The 19,012-nt window shown below is 52.4% G+C and overlaps 1 protein-coding gene across 4 annotated transcripts in view; it reads right to left on the bottom strand.

Moving 5' to 3' along the window:
- Positions 1-19,012, bottom strand: part of BTBD9 (BTB domain containing 9) — a 435,224-nt gene that overhangs the window by 16,626 nt on the left and 399,586 nt on the right. For all 4 annotated transcript variants that reach the window (XR_007128303.1, XR_007128302.1, XM_047735013.1 and 1 more), the window contains exon 10: positions 14,635-14,713. Coding sequence is in view for 2 of the 4 variants with exons in the window: in XM_047735013.1 (XP_047590969.1) it covers positions 14,635-14,713 (79 nt within the window). In the remaining 2 variants the exon portion in view is untranslated. The remainder of the gene's footprint in view (positions 1-14,634; positions 14,714-19,012) is intronic.

The raw sequence follows: 19,012 nt of genomic DNA, 5'->3' as shown, positions 1-19,012 counted from the left end.
CACATGCTGCTGACGGGTTGTGGGATGTGTGATTCATGCGGGCAGTGCGGCCCGCAGATGGAGGGTGGTGTGGTCAGCTCCAGGTCAACAGTGCTATCCTCAACGATGGGGGAGAGCTTTGGGCAGGAAGTCACAGAGGCCAAGAGGAGGAGCTATAGACCATGGGGTGACTCAGGAGAAACACATATCAACCTTGACTACTTGTTAGAGGTGAAGTTCAGCAAAGTGGGACAACTCTGGGATGAGCTAGCCCAAGAGGCTGGAGCCCAGGCAGCTGGGGGCAGCGGGGCTGGGGTGCAGGAAGGGCCGCACAGGCTCACTGGGGAAAGTGAGGGCTGTGAGGATGGGCCTGGCAGTGGTGGATCCCAGCAAGAGGCAGGGGCAGTGATCGGGAGGCTAGAAGCCTCAGCTGGAAGGGGGTTTAGGGGTGAGTTGCATTTCCCGAGGGGCCTGATGGTGCCAGAGGGTCTTAAACGAACTGGTGTGCTGGGCTGCTGATGGGACAGTGGCGGGGGGACCGTCGGGGCAGAAACCCAGCCGCCGGACTACAGCCTCCTGGATGGACAGCTGATAGAGCGCTGGCTCTCCGACAGCTGATAGGGCACTACCTGATCCCAGGCTTTCTCCCTTTTGTCTCCAGGCTTCCGCTAAACAAGTGAGATGGGGGAAGTGGTAGCGCTCTCAGTGAACTCGGTTTGTAGTGGTATCTGCACTGGCTGGTGGGACCCTGGAGCCTGCGTGGACAGACCATGTGGCCCAGGGGCATGGCACCTTCTGGCCCGTGAGGGTGGGACACACCAACTAGGGGCACCCAGCACTTCCAGGAAAACAGCCATCGCCCTGCCTGGCTCCCTTTATTCTGCGGGCCTGCTGGCAGGACAGAAGCTGCTCAGCTTTGGATCTGCCAGCGTGTGGGGAGTCTGCTCCTGGATAAGGGCCTGTCTGTAGCGCTAAAGGCCCTGGTAGCCTGGGAGTGGGCAGAACACAGAGCAGGGCTGGTGGGCACCTGCCCCTTTCCCTGAGGGAGGTGGCGCAGCTGGAGCAGGGGTTGGGGTGGGGGGTAAAAAGAATTGTCCCTCCTTCGTCCCAGGGGCTCTGTGGCCTCCACGGCTCGAGCATGTGCACCATGCCCCACACCCCCCACACACACGTGTGCACACACACACAACCTTCTACTGTAGAATCAGGCTCACAGAGGAGAAGACAAATGTGATGGCAGCTGTGAGATTGTAGTTAAAATACAAATTCTATGCTTACCTTCCTGCATCACTATTTTCCCCCATTCCTACTTCAATTCATTTTTCTACCGCTGTTTCAAATGTCACATCTCAAACTCTAATATGAAGACTAACGGAGGCCATACGTCCTCAGGTCTGTCCTGTGCATTTTGGCAGAGCCGGGTTCTCTTAGAGGGAGCGGATTTCTCTCCTTGAAGCTTAGGCCGGCCCTGTTCTCGCCACAGTGCTTCCTGGGGTCCTCGAGGTGCCAAGTCACCCCCGTCCTCCTCCCTTTTCCTTTCTTCCCCTCCTCTCTGTTGGAGCACATCTCCCGTTTGGGCCCATCTGCAGGTGCTAACCCAGCAACAGCCCGATGGGAGGGCCTTTTGTGATTCTGAACTGTCCGGGCCATCAGCTGTGACCTGTGCCATGAAGGGCAAACCTGAACATCTTCTGCGTGGTAGCTATTAACCTCTTCTTCTCCAAGTTTAACATTCTTTAAGCTTTTCAAGTGACAAGAGCACACTTTGGCGGGTTAGTGATGGTCTCTTTGGCCTTAGGAGCACTCCTCTTCCTAAGTGTGGGTGGGGCTGCTGAGGGCACACTGGGCACCCCCCCTCCAGAACATACCTCCGCTGCCTGGAATCCCACCCACACGTTCTCTCAAGCCTCTCCCTGGAGCTTCTCCTATGTAAGCCAACTGACATCCTGTTCTCTCTCAGTCCAGTCCGGACACACTCTGTCCCCAGAGCCTGCGTCTCACCTACTGGAAGGGAAATGTGTGCACGCTGCACTTACTGCACCTTCCCCCTTTCTGACCCTGAGTCCGTACCCTGCACCATCACGCCCTCTAACCTGCAACCCGCGCTCTTGGCCCAAAGCTCTCCAGAGGCTATTCCACAGGCCTGATGCTGACCCATGCACTGACTGGTGACCTTTCCTCCACATGGTTTCCCTCCCTGTGTGCCTGCGAGCTTTTCAGTGCCCTGAATTTCCAGGCAAGATCTTGCCTCACAGGCCCTGTGAGGCTTCAGGCCTCCCGCCCCAGAGCCTGGCCCGCTCCTGCCTCTGTCCTTCCATCTTAGCAGCCCTGGGGCTCAAGGACCAAGGCATGGTTGTCCTTTCTCCCACGCAGGCCTTGCACGGGAATAAACACATCCGTGTTTCAATTCTAGATTGAAAAATAAACTTAGAAAGCGTCTCTGTGGGGCCACACACTATAGGCTGGCCATTCGGAGTATGCCTCTCATCTTAGAAAGTGTCCCACAGCGTCCCTGGCCTGAGGGGCAGGGGCTCTGCTCCACATGGTGCTGGGAGAGCCCATGGGCACCTAAGAAATGCTCACTGGCCTGCCTCCTGCTGCCCTCCTGCTGCTGCCATTCCCACTTCCAGCCTGCACATCTCTCTTCTCTAACTTGGGTGATGTGAACTGCACAACCATCTTTAGTTCATTTAACCAACCGGTTTTTTAAAGTAATAGTGCAAATGGCTGTTATCCCCCACATGCCTAGTAACAGTGACAGCAATCTCCATGGGCCATTTTCATGTTCTGCCATGGCTATTCCTTCTCCAGAGATCCTAGCCACTGCTCCCCTGCCACCAGTGGCTGGCCCTTCCAACCAAGTTAGGGAAGACAGGAGGCCATGGATGTCCGGCTGCTGGCTGCCTGGCCATGTCACCCTGCAGCCCCGGGATGGGTGTGCCTGGGACCAGACAGGAGGGACAGGGCTACCTCCATGCTAAGCTTCAGTCTGGGACCCAAGGGTGTCCCTAAAGGACCAATGAACTTCAGTGTGGGTTCCCTAAGCATCTCCGGAGAGCCAAGCAGGCTCTGCCAGATTCAAAGGCAACATACAGGAAACAGTTAATTTTAGTAAGTCACAAACTGTGTGCTGACGGTTCTAAGAGAAAAAGGGTGAGTTACAAATGGGAAGACGGGTCAGGGCTGGAGTCAACGAAGAGGTCAAATGTGCAGTGGGAGTTAGAATGAGCAGGCAGAGGGCAGGCAGAAGTCGGGATAAGAAGGGTGCCTCTGGGTACCAGGCATAGAGCGTAGAGCAGGTCCTACATGTACGGTAGGAGTGGCTGAAGGAAGCGTGTGACTGGGGTGTGGAGGTCAGGAGGTCTGAGCACATTCATGCATTCACTCCACAACATGTACGAGGTGCCTCCTGCATGCCCACCACGTGGCTCCTGGTTCCTCAGAGGGGCACCATCCTGTAGGGACAGCAGAGACATTATGGATGAGCAAGGGGCTCTGGGCCTACAGGGAGCCCTGAGGGCACAGAGGAGTGCCCTGCCAGCTGGGGGTGGGTAGTTGGGGGTGGGGTGGGGGTAGGGAATGGAGCTTCCTGGGGGAGGAGATGCCTGAGCTGAGTAGGGAAGCTTGAGGCAGCCAAGCAGGAAAGGCCAGAGGAGGGAGCCCTAGACGCAGCAGGAGAGGGGAGGCCCTTGGAGCTCTCCAGCGGAGGGTGATGAGGGAGAGAGCAGGAGGGTATGGGTGGGGGGCAGTGGGGGGCATGGCTCGGGGCAGCACTCTGAGGGGCTGGCCAGACCTGGGCAGGAGGCTAGAGGCTCCGGACAGAGGCGGCTCTTTAAAAATGACTCAATTAAAACTATTACAAAAGGAATACAAATAATAAAAACTGCTTAAAAGGGGAGAAAGTGTCTAAAGGAAGAAGATAGGGACAAGAAACCCTTAAATTTTAAAACCCCCTGAGGTAGACTTCAGTGATTTGGGATAAACGGGAAAGAGTCATTTTTAAAGGGAAGAATAACCCAAATTGAGAAGAAACACGGTGAGACGGACACAGGAGAGAAAAGGGTCAGAAGTGATTGGAAAGATTCTCTGGAAGGACAGATGGCAGCCAGCCATGCTACAGAAGTGGACAGCAGCGGGGTCTTGGGGAGTGGGAGGGCGGGGAGCTCTAGGCTCAGCCAGCCTCCAAGGGCCTGTCCTTGCCTTCAGATCCTTTCCCTGTTTTTGTTTTTTAAACTTCAAGCACCCCACGGACCACAAACACTGACCAGGCGGACCAGGCGCGCTGAGCAGGGGAGATGGGGCAGAGGGGGGATGGGGCGCAGGGGCGCCCCTGCTGGTATGAGTTTACTTCTCTGCAGAGGAGGCAAGGGCAGTGCGCCCAAGGTCCCAGGAGTGAGTGGTGGGATTCAACCTCAAGGGCCGAGCAGCTCCTAAGCCTGCTCCCCTTTCTGGAGAACAGTGTGCTGGTCCTGAACCCAACATAGCACAAGGCCAACGGCCAGCCAGGCCCCGAGCCCGGGTGCCTCACCACCATCACCTCGCACAGGCCTGGGAACCTGGGCACCCAGAGAGGGGCCCAACTCTTCTTGGGAGCAGGGGTGGAGAGTGAGCCTGTTGTGGGGAAACTGGCTCCTTCCCTGATGCGGCCTCGAACCCTCTGCTGAAGTGCCCAAGGCAAGAGAGGCTGCAGGGCCTCTGCTCTGTTCGCAGGGAGACCAGGGGAGACCGGGGAGACCAGGAAGACCGGGGGAGACTGGGGGGTCCAGGCTGCCCTCCAGAGTGAACACCCTGCAGGCCGTGCCCTCAAGCTCCTCTGCCTCCCTCTAGAGGGAACAGCCAGATCCTGGGTTTCTCTTTGCTCAGAAGCTCCTGTCATTCCATTGCTTTCCCACGAACCTTCCCAAGACTGCAATAGCCCTCGGAAAGGATGTGACCAAAAGCGAATGAGGCATACAGGGCAGAGTCATACTACTGATTTATGCAAAACCATTACCGCGGCCACCACATCATTTTCCCGGCCCCTTTCCGGCAATCATGTATCCCATTAGCCTGTTTGATTGCCGCTGCTCACAAAGGGGCACCTTCGCTGAACCAGCTTCAACGGCCGCTGGATCTATCCCCCGAGAGGAGCTGGCTAATTTGGAAGGTAGTTGTGTGTACGAGTCCGACCCAGCCTGAGTCACTATCCGGGTGTCCTTTTTTGTAGCTGCTGTTTATTATCACTTTGCCTTTCCTCTCCGGGAGCCATAATTCTCGACATGTTTGAGAGAGTCTGGGGCGTTCTTGTCTCCGGGAGCCACCTGGAAAGGATGCGCACAGACGTGTGGGCCTCTGCTCGGGGCTCGGGCTGGTGGCTCGGCCGGCTGCAGGCCATGCCTTCTTTCATTACTGGGCCTCCCCAAGCACGGCGTGCGCCACAGGGCTTCAAGGCCCTCAGACGCACAGAAGCCCCGGCTTGTTTTCCCAGGCTGTGCTGAGTCCACCGTGAACTGTAGCAAAAATGGGGAAAATTTAATAAATGTTGATCCATGGCTCTACCTTGCTTTTCTGGTTTCTCCTGAGTAATTTTCCCCGACTGCTTTCATGCCAGCCGATACAAATAGCATTCCTGACCCAAGCTTTCGACTTAGATTTCCAAGGTGACATATCTTGGTAAAATAGATAATCGCCTCTCAGGGATATCTGCCCGTAAGTCAGGCACAAAGACGAGGCTTCTGGGTGATACCACTCTGGAGCCCGTCCGCTTCCTGGCGTCTGTGGCGGCGGCACCTGCACCCACCCCACGGTCAGCAAGTGCTCACGGATCCCGATGCCGGTGACAATGAACATCTTTCTTACACCTACCACGGGAGCACCGCATAGGTGTCTCTCTTGCAGGGACGTTTCACTTTTTGTTCCTCTGAAATTTAAGTCCAAGTTTCTCCAACAAAACATCCCTTTTTATAAGCAAAAGCTCTATGTTCATCTGAACAGCCCAAAACCTGGTTTTCAGTTAAGAAAACTTTTGTTAATGGGAGACATTTCCAGATTGTGAACAATACTTTTTCAGAATTGCTTAGGGGTGATACGATGTCCAAACTGTTTTGCACATCTAATCCTACCAGGTGTAGGAATATGATTCCTGGTGACATTGCTTAGGTATGGCAAGTTCTTAAACTTTCCAATTCTACTTTCCCATATTCACATAGGCCAGGGCTCCCACAGATCCCTGGAACTTTACAGCTTGGAAGGTCCTAGAAAAAGAGCCTTTCTAATACATTATCGCCCCAGGTAGCCCTGCAAACTCTGGTTACCATATTTTTCTGTGTGCACACTCCAGAGTTCCAGGGAGAACAGTTTACTCTCTCATCGTCATTACTCTGGCCCTGGAGTTTTAGAGGTATCTTTTTTATTTTGGGGGAAAAAAAAAAAAAAGACTAAGAAACGAAAAAGGGGAAATGTTCCAGTTCCCAGGTAGAACCTGGTAGGTGTGGCCTTGCCAAGGCCCCCTTCCCGCTGGATAGGGCATCAAGTAGCCTGACTGTGCCCCCTCAGGTTGGAAGGCCAGCACATGGAGCCCCAGCTGCCCATGTCCCAGACTTACCCAGAGCTATGGGCCGGCCGTTCTCCAAGGTCATGGGGATTACAGCCTGGTGCAATCGTCCACTCTCCCGCATTCCTCAGATGCAAGTTGTCATAGAGGGTTCCCAAAAGCTTATTTCCCTCAGAACCCTGCACTAAAGCTCTGGCCCTTGGTCTGATTTATGGAGGGGCTATGCTGTGGGGGACAGGGCTGGGTGAAGGGACATGAAGATACCAGGACACCATCTCCATCCTCAAGAAGTCCATGTAGTGAGGGACCTGGGCAAAGGCTCCGCAAACTCACAGTGCCAGCCAGGCTGACCTGTCCGTGCCAACGCCCTACTGTTCTTGTGCTTGTCTTGTCTCTGGCCCACACCCAATCCTGCCCTCTGCCTTGCATACACCCCACAGGGCATCCGGGTGCCGTCGGAAGCCTGGTTTGCAGTGGTAATTTCTCCTCCTGAGCACGTTTGATTTCGGAACCTCCCTTCCCCATCACTGCTATGTGACATCCCCTGGAGGGCCAGGATCCCCCGCTCCCTGGCAGAAGTGGCAGCTTGAGGTCAGGAGCTCTCTGAGGGAGAGGCTCACTGGTCCATTTGCTCTGTCATCTCTTGGAGTCTGCCTCTGGGATGTTTGCTTCAGGCCTGATGCAGACTGCGTAGGAATTTGGGCCTAGAGAGCCAGCCTATGGCTGCGTTGGGGGCCCCCTGCTTTTGGGGGCTTAGAGCACAGCCTCTAGAGGATGCTACAAGGGGAGGACCCCGGGGCAGCCAGGGAGGGTGAGATCAGACCTGGTGGGGGTGTCTGGAAAATAATTACCACCAGGCCAGGAAGTTTTTTTGTTTTTTGTTTTTTTTTAAAACAACAACAACAAAATGAGTCCCTTTCCTTGTTTTTGTGTTTTTTTTCTTCACTTGAGCCACATGTTGCTATGGGAACGAGGATGGCACTGGGACCCACAGACACTCACTGGCCTGACAGATGCCTGTAAATAAATTCTGCCTCACTCTGGGCTCTGCGCTGAGTGGTCCTGGAGGGCAGCTCAAGCAGCCACTTGCAGACTCTCTGTCCTGCTGCTGCAGGTTTGTGCAGACCCTCGGGTGGCCAGCCCACGCACCGCACGTCCCCTGCACGAGTGCGGAGGAGCCTGCCACCGCCCCCCCCCCCCATCTCGTCCATGTCTCTCCAGTCCCAAGGGCCAGGCTCCTGTGGTCCATTTCATAGATGAGGAAGCCTCCTCCTCGGGCCCGGCCCCTGCATTGGTCTACATCCGCTGGGCTGTTGGGCTCTAGTTTAGACGGCTTGCTCTTCACCTGGCTGACGGCCACCAGCTCTAAGCCGGACCCTGCCTTCGTTTTTCTCCCAGATTTGGCATGGGCTGGTGCCTGAAGTGTGCCCATAGGAGCCATGTGCTTACCACATCTGACTGTGCTGGGCAGAGCTGGGCTCATTTCTGGGGCTCTACTATTACTTAGTGTGTCCTTTTGGGAGACAGTGCAGTCTGGATATTTTCAGAGAACGACTGCTGGGATTCAAATCCTGACCGGCACTCGCCATCAGGGTGACCTTGGGCAAAATACTTAATATTGCTCAGCTCTAGCTTCCTCATCAAATTTTCCTTTTTGCTTAGGACATTTTTACTGGGGAAACCACGCCCTAAAGAATGCATGAAATGTAAATGTGCAGCTTGCTGAATAATTACAGGGTGAACACCACGTAGATTCCACCAGGGTCAACAACCCAGGAACACTGCCAGTGTCCCTTGGTCCCTCCACGAGGACGGCCCTTCCTGACCCGAGCCTCCCCACCCCGAGGAAACCACAGTTCTGGCTTTAATAATAATTATTCCTTCGCTTTTTTTTTTTTTAAAGAAAAGTTTCACCACCCGTGTTCACATCCTTGTATATGACAGTTTACTTTCGCCTGTTTTTGACGTTACATGAATATAATCCTACTCTCTGTACTCTTCTGTGCCTGGCTTCTTTGCTTCGACATGCTGTGATTGGATGACAGCGTGGATGACGGCCCAGTGATGCTTGGCTTTTCCATTCTCCCCGGATGGATGACTGGGAGGTGTCCTGCTTGGGTCTCGTAGGAACAGTGCTGCTGGGAACGTCTTCACTCTTATACCCGGAGCACGTGTGAGAGCTTCTTGAGAGAATACCCACAGGCGTCAGATGCTTCATCTTAGGGTAGGCGCACACATGTCCGACCTTTGATCTTACCAAACTCCTCTCTCCGGCAACGACCGCAGTTTATACTCCCTCAGTGCTAGAGGCGAAGGGCTGTCCGTCATCCTTAAAAAGTGGGTGAGAGTAGATTCTCCTTCACATCTCCCAAGTAACTGCTCAGTAAATACGAGCTGCTACTATAGTTTGCAGTAAGAACAATCGTTACTATGAGAGTCTTCAACTGGGACCTGCAGAGGCATGTGGCATATTTGCCCTTCCACTTACGAAAGTGTCTACTTTCAGCAGCTCTTCAGGGTGGCTGCAGGATGTCTACCTCCAGAGTGACGTGGGCTCTTGATGGGGAGAAGCGGGAGCACTAAGTCCTTGCTTTTGGTGGCTGAGTATGCACGAGGGAGGGATGGACGGACAGACAGAACGGTTCCTTTGCTCCCTCAGCTGACAGGCTCTCCATGCATATGCGCACGGGGCCCACACAAGGTGCCTGGACACACAGTTAATAGGATGCAGCCTCTGTCCTTAGCTACACACACCTGGTAAGTAGAAAGGAACCGTGAGAGCAGCCGACAGGCAGCCCGGCCATTCCCTCCGCAGCTTCGCTTACTGACTTGGTAGAGGCTCTCACGTTCCACTGTCGCCGGTTCTCGCGAATGGACCACAGTCTTTCTAGATTGCAGATAGCTCGTTTTTCCCACAGTCCTTTTGTTCCACCCAGGGGCTGTCTGTGTCCCTGAGCTCTGCCTACTGAAAATTCATTCCAGAACTTGCTCTCAAACCCAGGCATCCAGGAAAGCCGTTAAAAAAAAACAAAACAAAACAAAACAAAAAACCCAAAACAGGTGTAACTTCTGTTCCTTTAATCCACGGACTGCTTTTCAGAGGTCCCTGGACAGATCCTGTTTGGACCCATCTGATCTCCGGGGATGGCGGTGTGAGGCTCTGCTATGATCATCACTGAAATGGAAACCAAGGGGCCTGTTTGGGCCCGCATCCCAGCCGGCACGGCTCGGCTGCAGTCACCGGAGCGGCAGCTTTGGGTTGGCCAAGGCGCGTGGGGCACTGTCCATGGGCCCTGGTTCTACCCTTTGTCAGACAAGAGAGGCTTGGAGAGAGGAGCACCGTCTGCCTCCAAGGCACTCAGAGCTGATGAGAGGTCGAGGCCGATGGGCCGCCGCACTGGCATGAGCACGCCATCGCCAGCCGGGCACCGGGACCAGCGTCACATGCCCGAGGAAGCAGCCGAGGAGGACCTTGCTGGCTGCTGGCCCCGGGGACAGTCGGATAATTGGAAGCAACCAAAGGGGAGCAGGACGAGAGGGCAGCTGCGCTGAAAGACACGTGTCTGACATCTAGTGCTAAGCGTGACAGAGAGACAAAGGAGACCCTGCGAGCGTGCAGAAGACATGCAAGAGAGGCGTCCGAGGGTAAAGGAGAGGAGCCCAAGCCGCGTGAGAGGCGCGCCCGGCACGGGGAAGACTGCAGAGCGGAGGATGACAAAGCACAGGCTGTGGGGAACGAAAGGAAAATGTTCTCGGGAGTGAAGATAAATGGCAAGGGTGATGCCAAGTACACAAGGGCAGGAGGTCACTGAAGGAAGTGGAGGAGGCTGTGAGGTAAGCATTAGGGAAATTTATTGACAGGAGTCGTAAATGTAGCTAAAAAATTAAATGAATTCCTCGCTGCAGCGCTCACAAAGGAAGATGAGAGACAGATGCCAGCAGCAGACAGACACTTCCCAGAGGACAGGGATGAAATGCTGCAGGAAATCAGAATCGTGCCAAAACAGGTGATCAAGAAATCTGAAGCTACACGGTGGCTGATGCTGCTGTCACCCGAGAGCCCCATGGCAGGGAGGCCTGGAGACCAGCATGTGGCGACCGCAGGTGGGCCTCGCACGCAGGAAGGCCTGGCCACAGGGGCAGGGCACACACGTCTACACTGGGCAAGGAATCCCAGGTTTAGCTTAGGGGGAGGCGGGGTTCTGCTAGTCCAGCAGCAGGAGGGATGTGGATGTCGGGGTGGTTTCCAGTCCCACAGCAGCCGTAAGCCCCCCTCCCAGGGACACACTGTGCTGGCACTTTCCATGCTCTGCCCAAACGGCCCAACCACCACCCCCTGGAATGCTCCTCAAGTCACAGGCACCTCTGAGCGACGCTCCCTCTGCCATCCGCTGCCTGACTTCCTCTCTGGAAGGGGCAGCAGCTGCAGAAAACAATCTTCTGGGGTGGGGGGCAAAGGTATTCACCCACATTTCTCTTTCCATTATCTATACATGCTAAAAGCCTGTCCCAGCTGCACTTCTTGAAATTTCCAAAAGCCTCTGGTAACACCAGTCTCTAAAGGTCCTGGCTCTGACTAAAGGGAGGCCACGGCCACCACCTGGCAAACAAGCAGTGACAGGCTGAGGAGACCCCGCCTCTCCCTCTACCACCCTCACCTGTGAGAAAGCAGCACCCTGACTCTAATATTCTGATTGACGGCAGGGTTCTGGCTTCTGTGGGACTCGGGGAGGGGCTTGTCCAGACCCCTGGCCATTTTCATTTCCTGACTATGCCCCCAGCCTCCTTTCCCTGGGCCATCTGAGCTCTCCCCTGCGGCGGCCTTCCCCAGGAGTCCTGCTGGACCAACCTCAGTCACTCCTCTTCCCTTAGTGCAGCCTGGTCTCTCTCACCTCTGAACGTCACCACACTGATGTGTACACATTCCTGCTGTTCTCGAAGACACGTGATGCTCTGTCCAAAACGAAGCCCCCGAAAGCGGCCCACGGAGAAAAGAGTACGGTCTTTGAGAGTCCGCTGCATTCTTGATTCCCAGGGAGACTCAGCACTTTTGTGCCTTCTTATGTGCTCTGAGAAAGACAGTATGTGGGTCCTGCCTTTTGACCCCGTTCATTATTTATTTTATGACTTAAGAGGTTCCCCAGTTGGCAATACCACACTGAGGATCGTGAGCCAAATGCAACAGATCACTGATTAATTAGCAGCCTACTAGTCAACCCATTCAAACGGGCTGGTCAGTGGGGTTGGATCTCCCCACACAGTTCAGGAAGCTCATCTGGGGAGAGACGATCTTGTACTCTAACTTCAGGGTTCTGTAATGGGAAACTGTTCTTTATAAGGACACTGAGGGGATAGGGTTGGGGCTAAACTCTGGGAGACACTCATCAGACTCACCCCACTCACTCGTTGGCCTTCTCTGACCTAGAATTCCTTCCGCTGGAATACCTAACTGCAGAATCCCACAGAGGAATTAAAGACAGAACTGCTTGGGTTTTTTGGATGTATTACGTAAGAAATAAGTGACTGCAAATGAAAAATATTCAGTTTCACATTGATTTAGTATTATGGAAAGATAAACTGTTTTCTGATTTGGTACATAATAAACATGTAACAATGTAAATTTAAGTGGTAAGAAAAATTGGGATTTCTAGACAAAAAATATGCTGAGTAACACATGGAATTGCTGAATCACTATATTGTACCCCTAAAACTAATATAAAACTTTATGTTAACTACATGGGAATTAAAACTTTTAAAAAAGAAAAAAATATTTTAAAATATGATATTTGGTTTGGGGCTCAAATATATATTAAAATACAGATTCAAATATACTTTTATTGCCTCATCAAAGAAAAGGGTGCTTTTTATGACCTGATGTATAGAGTTCTTTAATTTTGTGCTTTAAGAAAAATCTCAATTTGTTTACTTTTTTAATTTTCAGATTTGTGAAATAAAGAGGTAAGAGAGAAAGTTTCAAGCTTCTGTTTATCAGCTCTTCTCTGCAAGAAACACATTGTAGGCATGTATCATTTTTGTTCTAAACGAATAAAAAGGCAAAATGAATATAAATTATCACAATATTTTCACTTTTTAAAATGCGTTCTTAAGTTCCAGAAACACCTTGACGTGCTCTGGAGAATTCTGATTTGACAAACACAATGCACCAACCGGACCAGCTATGTAATATGCAGGGCTCAGCACAAAATGAAAATGTAGAGACTCTTATTCAAAAAGCAGGAAAAAAGCTTTTTCTTTCCTCCCACAGTTTCTCTCCTGACCTGACACAGGCTTTTCCTTTGTTACCTCCTGTTGCAATCCCTCGGCCAGGGGAACTCCTGAAGCCAGGGCAGACCCTCACAGGTGCCCGGGCCCTATCCTATGATGCAGGTGAAATTCATACAAGACGTGGACCCTCCCTGCAAACGTGCTAGGCCCCCACGGGGAGTGGAGGGTGGGTGGCTGAGAACCTGTCCTGGGAAGGCCAGAGGGGCCTGTGTTCGAGCTGAGGCTCCCAGCCCCAGGTGAATGCTCCATCGTCCCATGCAGCTGCCCTTACAAGAACAAAGTGATAGGTCAAATTGTGAAGCACTCGAGATGGTACTGGTGAGCATTAAACCCCAAGCAGAGAGCCCTCTTCTGGGTGTGGAGCCCCACGCAACTGCTCTGGTCACATGCCCAAGAAGCCAGCCCCGGACAGATCTGAGAAAGAGCAGCTTAAGGAGAAGCTGCAGAGCGGTTACCATTTTGTTGCCTTTCATTTCCCATTTCAGTCTTACGGTTCCTTATGATTCCTGTCTTTAACCAGCTGTCCTTCAGAGGTTCACACTAAACACACACGAGCATAAAAAGCAAGGGCGTGATCAGCAGATGAAGTCAACAGCGTGGCCATACACTAGACACCACCATCCAGCCACCAGTGCTCACTCAACACCCACTCAAAGAACAGAAAAGGTAAGCAGTTACCCTACTGTGTTGATTGACACTGGCCTCACCTTAAATGGTGTGCATGAATGCCCAGGTGCCTCCATGAGCACACCGGAAAGCCACACTGTGGAGAGGAGGGCGGTCCAGGTGCGCCTGGCTCAGTCCTGGTTTATTCTGGCTGTCCCGGTATAATTAGTCATGGTGGCCTCCCTCACACTCAGGTGTCCTGGTTTCTCTATTCACTAAGGGCACTGTCTTCTCCTTTCTTTTTTCTTCATTTTTTATATTTTAAAAAGATTTTATTTATTTACTTATTAGAGAGAGAGCACGTGCAAGTGTAAGCAGGGAGACAGGCTGAGGGAGAGGGAGAGAGAGAATCTCAAGCAGGCTCTACGCCCAGTGTGGAGCCTGACATGGGGCTCAATCCCACGACCCTGACATCCTGACCAGAGCTGAAATCAAGAGTCAGATGCTTCCTCAACTGAGCCACCCAGGCAGCCCCTGTCCTCTGTTTTCTGATCCAGAGGAACCCAGTGCATTTCTCTGGGGCATTTATATTCCAGAGAAAACAGCATGGCAATGTTTGAGGCTCAGGCCTTTAACCTGACTGCTGTCCTGATTGTGGGTGCTCAAAACGGGAGAAAAAACCAGCCACTCTTCCCTCATGAAATCCCAAAGTGAAGGAACACCTACAAACAGTGTGGTCCCTTGGAACAATCTGGGCCTGGGTGCCAGGGGAGGAACAGGCCCATTCATAAGCATTTCTGTGCAGCCCAGCATAGGACAGAACAGACAGAAAACCAGCAACAGTCTGCCATGGTGGCCCCTGTGGGGTTGAGGTTCCTTAAACACCATGTTCAGAGGGCCAAGGGACCTCGGGAATAGCTGTCGTCTGGGAAAACGGACGACTCTGCAGACAGGGCGTGTGACCTCTCAAGGTCTCTGTGGTGGCGGATTCCACAAGGAGGCTGGTGGGAGTAAGCAAAGCCACAGGAGTTGGCTTTCATTTCCTAGTGAAGAGCCATCTAGAAATGATAATGATATCCCCACTGTGCAAGAGCAGGACTTTCTTGTGTACCAGGCTCTCTGAACAACAGCCCATTAGCGGGGAGAACAAACAGTTCTACTTAGCTCGGGATGTAGCATTTACCTGTAGGTCAGGAAACAGCACAGCGTCGCTCATGAACGGAGACCCTTACCTCATTTGCTGTGTTGTGTGTTCCCACAATTCGGATGAAGGAGGCGGGCTGTCTCTCAAAAGTTACAGACTGCCAGGACCTGTGAGAGGAAGCACAACCGTGTGTCTGGTTAGACGGTACTGTTAACCCAGCCAACACTGCTGGTGGGGGGGGGTTAGATGTTGAGGGCTCCTGCCCTCCATCCTCAGGAGGCCTGCAATGTAGGACAGTTGGGGGAACGGAACGGGGTACCACCTCATGTGTGTCTGAGAGAGGCAGTCAGTACCTAGCATCCCCACTCAGAGCACACCTACCTTCTGTGAAGGCAACTGGGATTCTAACAAAGCTCGCCATCAACAGGCACAGAGTACAGTCCAAGTCCACACTGAGACATGAGTGTGGCCAAAGAGAAAAGTGATCAAGGTTGGGGGGGTTCATCCAATACATTTCCTCATCTGTGAAATGGGCCCACCTCAGGGGCCATTGTCTGAGGGGGCACGCCTCTAAGAGGTGTGGGAGCTTCTGGGAGGAGTTTTGAACCAGGGCAGGAAGTGGACGGGGCGGGCCAGGAAAGGGGAGGGAGAAGTAGGGGTCACTCAGTGCATTTGAAACCCAAGGCTCTTCTGTCTGAACACTGCCCCATGCAGATGATGGCACCTGGGGAAGAAGAGGCTGTTTCTCCACAGGCCTCCCCGACCTCCTCTTTCCTGCTTCCAAATGTACCCCTCCCACCCCTCGCCCCCGCCCCAGGGCTTACTCTCAGCACTAGCCAGACTCTGGGTGGGCTCAAAAACTAGCTCATTTAAAGCCCAGCAAGCAGGCCCTAAAGAGCCCCGGAGAGGAGGAGCTCTGCTCTTGGTTTAATGCTCACAGCTCATCAGAATGCGCTGGAGGAGAGCACGGCACCCACGACTGTAAACTCCAATAATATTTTCTGTAATAAATGTGAGGAGTTCACAGTTGTTGCCATCCCTCCTCCGCTCACACAGTGGAAATGCCAGCTGCTGGGAAGCTGTTTCCTGTAATTGTCTAATTACCAAGTACTGCTACCAAAGAAAATATATGTATTTGTGGTTTGTTTTTTCCCCCTTTGGTTTCAGGTGTTCCATCTTCTCTCTCACGATGAGCCTCCCACTGAGATTGATTCACTGCTGCCTGGACACCCAGGCCCCTTAAGGTCATTAAAAAGTCATTACCGTCCTGTGTGCAAAGTCTGTGCCTCTGAAAGCAGTTTTCTGGAAACAGCACAAGAAAAATCACTCTCTTTGTAAAAATGCTATTATTCGTACATGAAGGTGATGCCATCTGACCAGCCCCAGAGCCCCAGCCCCAGAGCCTGCACTCTTGGCCAAGTTTCTCAGTGGGGGATTATCTTGCTCCCAGGCCCACACAGCTCCCTTGGGGCATCTGCAGGATGGGATGCAGCCTGTGGGTGGGGCCAGGCCTAGAAGGGTGGCCCTGTGGTGCTTCAGCCCTGGGCCTGTGCTCCCACAGGCCTGTCACTTCTGAGCCAAGCTGTGTGGCTGACAGGCATCCTTCCTCTGGCAGGTCAAAGGAAGTGAGGGGTCCACGCTGCGCGGGGCAGCAGACACCCATCCCAACTCCTATGGGAAGTGACGGCACACACAAGGGCTGGGCCACAGCCTGCGTCTCAGACCAGCCCTCTAGGAAAGGGAGGCACAGCCAGGACAAGTGACAGCAGCTATTGACAACTATCATGTTCAAGTCAGCTTCACAAAAAGGACTGGGGTGCAGAGGGGCTGGGCGCAGAAGAGGTAAAGACTGTGTTCTTAAGATTTCTAGCTGCATGCCTGTCCAGAAAATCTTCAACTGCTTCTGGATGTGGAGGTAGAACTTGGCACTTGTAAGCTCGTGATCCTCAACAACATGCTCCTGGCTCTGAGAGCGTGGGCGGATCCAAATTACGCCTCCTGAGGTCCAACCCCTGATCCCCCCACACCACGGCAGGGAACCCAAGGCAATGAAGGAAGAGAGGTCTGGCTGGGAGTGGCCTTAGGCAGAGCCAGGCTCCCGCCACAGGCTTGGAGATTAAGCACCTCAGCCCCTCGTCTGGGCCCAGGGAAGGGGGCTGGCAGGGCAGCAGCCTGAGCAGGAGGGAGTGTTTGTGAAGTAATAGGATCAGAAGGCCTCAATTTAATACCGATCCTCCATTACACGGCATTAATAGCTAATCACATTAGAGTTCATTTTCACTAACACAGCCTGAGAGTTGAAAGATGATTTCATTTTCAGCAAAACCGGATACCAACCCTAAAACAAAGTATCAGTAGGAAGGGACGTTGGTTAGGATGAGGTAATGGGCATCTCTCCCTCCCCAAATATCAGATCCCATTTGACCTCAACTTCTTCCAAACAACTTTAAGTACTGCCTAGCGGGGAAATGGTAAGGTGGCGCTAGAAGTCCACGTTGGGGCCACATACGCAATCACTGTGTGACTTGAAGATCTCCGGGCGCCAGGAAACCACTGCCACTGTTCAGTCCCTGCGAGGCTCCACTGATATTTTTATTGAGTTTTCCTGAGAACTGTATCCCTCCTTGCCAAGTACCCTGAGTCTCTTCCTTAGTAGGTAACAAGCCCAGGAAGACGAAGGAGCCTCAAGGGTACGCACCAATCTGGCTCACAGCCAAGACTGGGTGATGGGAGGAAGGAACAGGAGCAACGGGTGTCAACAATGCGTGTGGCCTCTGCTTTGAGCACTTGGGACAAAAGAGAAAGCCCCACCCTGGACTGAAGTCCCAAGGCTGGCCCCAGAGGCTGGGCTCACCTCTCCTGAGCTCTAGTCTCTTCTGTCCAATGCTGGTCACCAAAGAGCAGCTCGAGGGAGGTCCCATGTGCGGGAGATTGTAAATACGTATCTATACACAGATGTGTTCAGAGAGGGTTATCTATAGGCATGTTTGCCAAGATATTGATCAAGACTTTAGCATGGGATAAAGAATTTCCAGAGCAGTCTACTAGACTTTTGTATCTTTCTGTGCTGTCTGCATTTGGTAGAATGTACATGTAAGCATTTTTAAAAAGCACCTATCTTGCCTACTGCTCAAGGCTTTAATATAGATCATGAACTCGAGGTGGTTTGGCACATTGGTTGACACCACAGACTCTGGGTTAGAATCTCCATTTTGCCCCTTTCCCAGCTCTGTGACCTTAGGCAAGCTGTTTAACCTCTCTGGGCTTCAGTCTCCTCATCTGTAAAATGAAGATAATAAAAATATCTAACTTTCTTTTGGCGACAATTAGAATCATGAACAAATATAAAACATCTAGAACAAGGTGCTAAGTGCTAAAGAAACACTGATGGTATTGTTATTACAAGTACCATTCAGCCAAATGAGTCTGGATAAGACACACTGCTTCCCAGGCCTCATCTGGGAGGCAAGTTTGCTAGTATGTGATTTACAGACTACAGCAGGGGTTCCCAGGGGCACCCAAGACACTCCCATCAGCACCCAGCTCTTGGAGGCAGACAAGGGAGCTGGGCTTTGGAGGAATTAAGCAAGCATTTATTCAACATACTCCTGAGCCTGGCACACCGGTATGATGGGGAATCCGTGTAGGACATAGTGCTTGCCCTTCAAGGCTCACAGTCCCTCTGGGGAGAACAGCTATCCTTTCACGATCTGAGTACAGAACAGTGTCAACAGTACCTTGGTTGTGTTCCAAAGCTTCCCTGTGACTGGTTGGTTGAAGCTTGGAAGCAATTTTTCTGGAGAAAAAAGTTATAAATTTTGATTGGGTTGACACTCATAAAACTCAATGTAACCCATAATGAGGCTGAAACACACACACAAACTTTATATATATATATACATATATATATATTAAGCTTTAAAAAAAAGGAAATGATGTCGTTGCCATGGTGGTAATTAAACAAGGCAGGAAAACAAGAGCTTACTTAGGAACAGTCTCTCTAAAGGGGCTGCTGCAGGAATGAGGATTAAGTACTGTCATGTGCAGAAAATTGGGGGCTTGTGCCTGGAATAGGGTAGGTGGTCTGTTAAGGAGTGAAAAAGTAGGCCGGGAGCCTTCCTAACAGCGTCTTCCATCTGCACACTACTGTGGGGCTTGCAAAGTGCTTCCCAATCATGATCTATCAGGCGAGGTTCCCAGCAATCTGTCAGGTAGCTGGGCAGCCTGCTAGAATCCCATTTCTGAGGTGAGACATTGAGGCAGAAAGAGAAACCATCTGCCCAATTTCCAGCACCGCCCAGTGTCAAGATTTCGTGACTGTTGGTGTTCTTTGCACCCAAGGGCACAGGGAGGACTTTCCGATGGAGGGGCTGGGGCACCCAGCCTGGGTCCCAGGGTTTTACACCACCTCACTTCCATGCTAGCATCATGACACCGGGCAGGAGTGACACATGCAAGCGGATCAC

Source organism: Lutra lutra, chromosome 6, assembly GCF_902655055.1.
Source record: "Lutra lutra chromosome 6, mLutLut1.2, whole genome shotgun sequence".
NCBI classification, from domain to species: Eukaryota; Metazoa; Chordata; class Mammalia; order Carnivora; family Mustelidae; genus Lutra; species Lutra lutra.
This window is presented reverse-complemented; position numbering and strand designations above follow the sequence as displayed.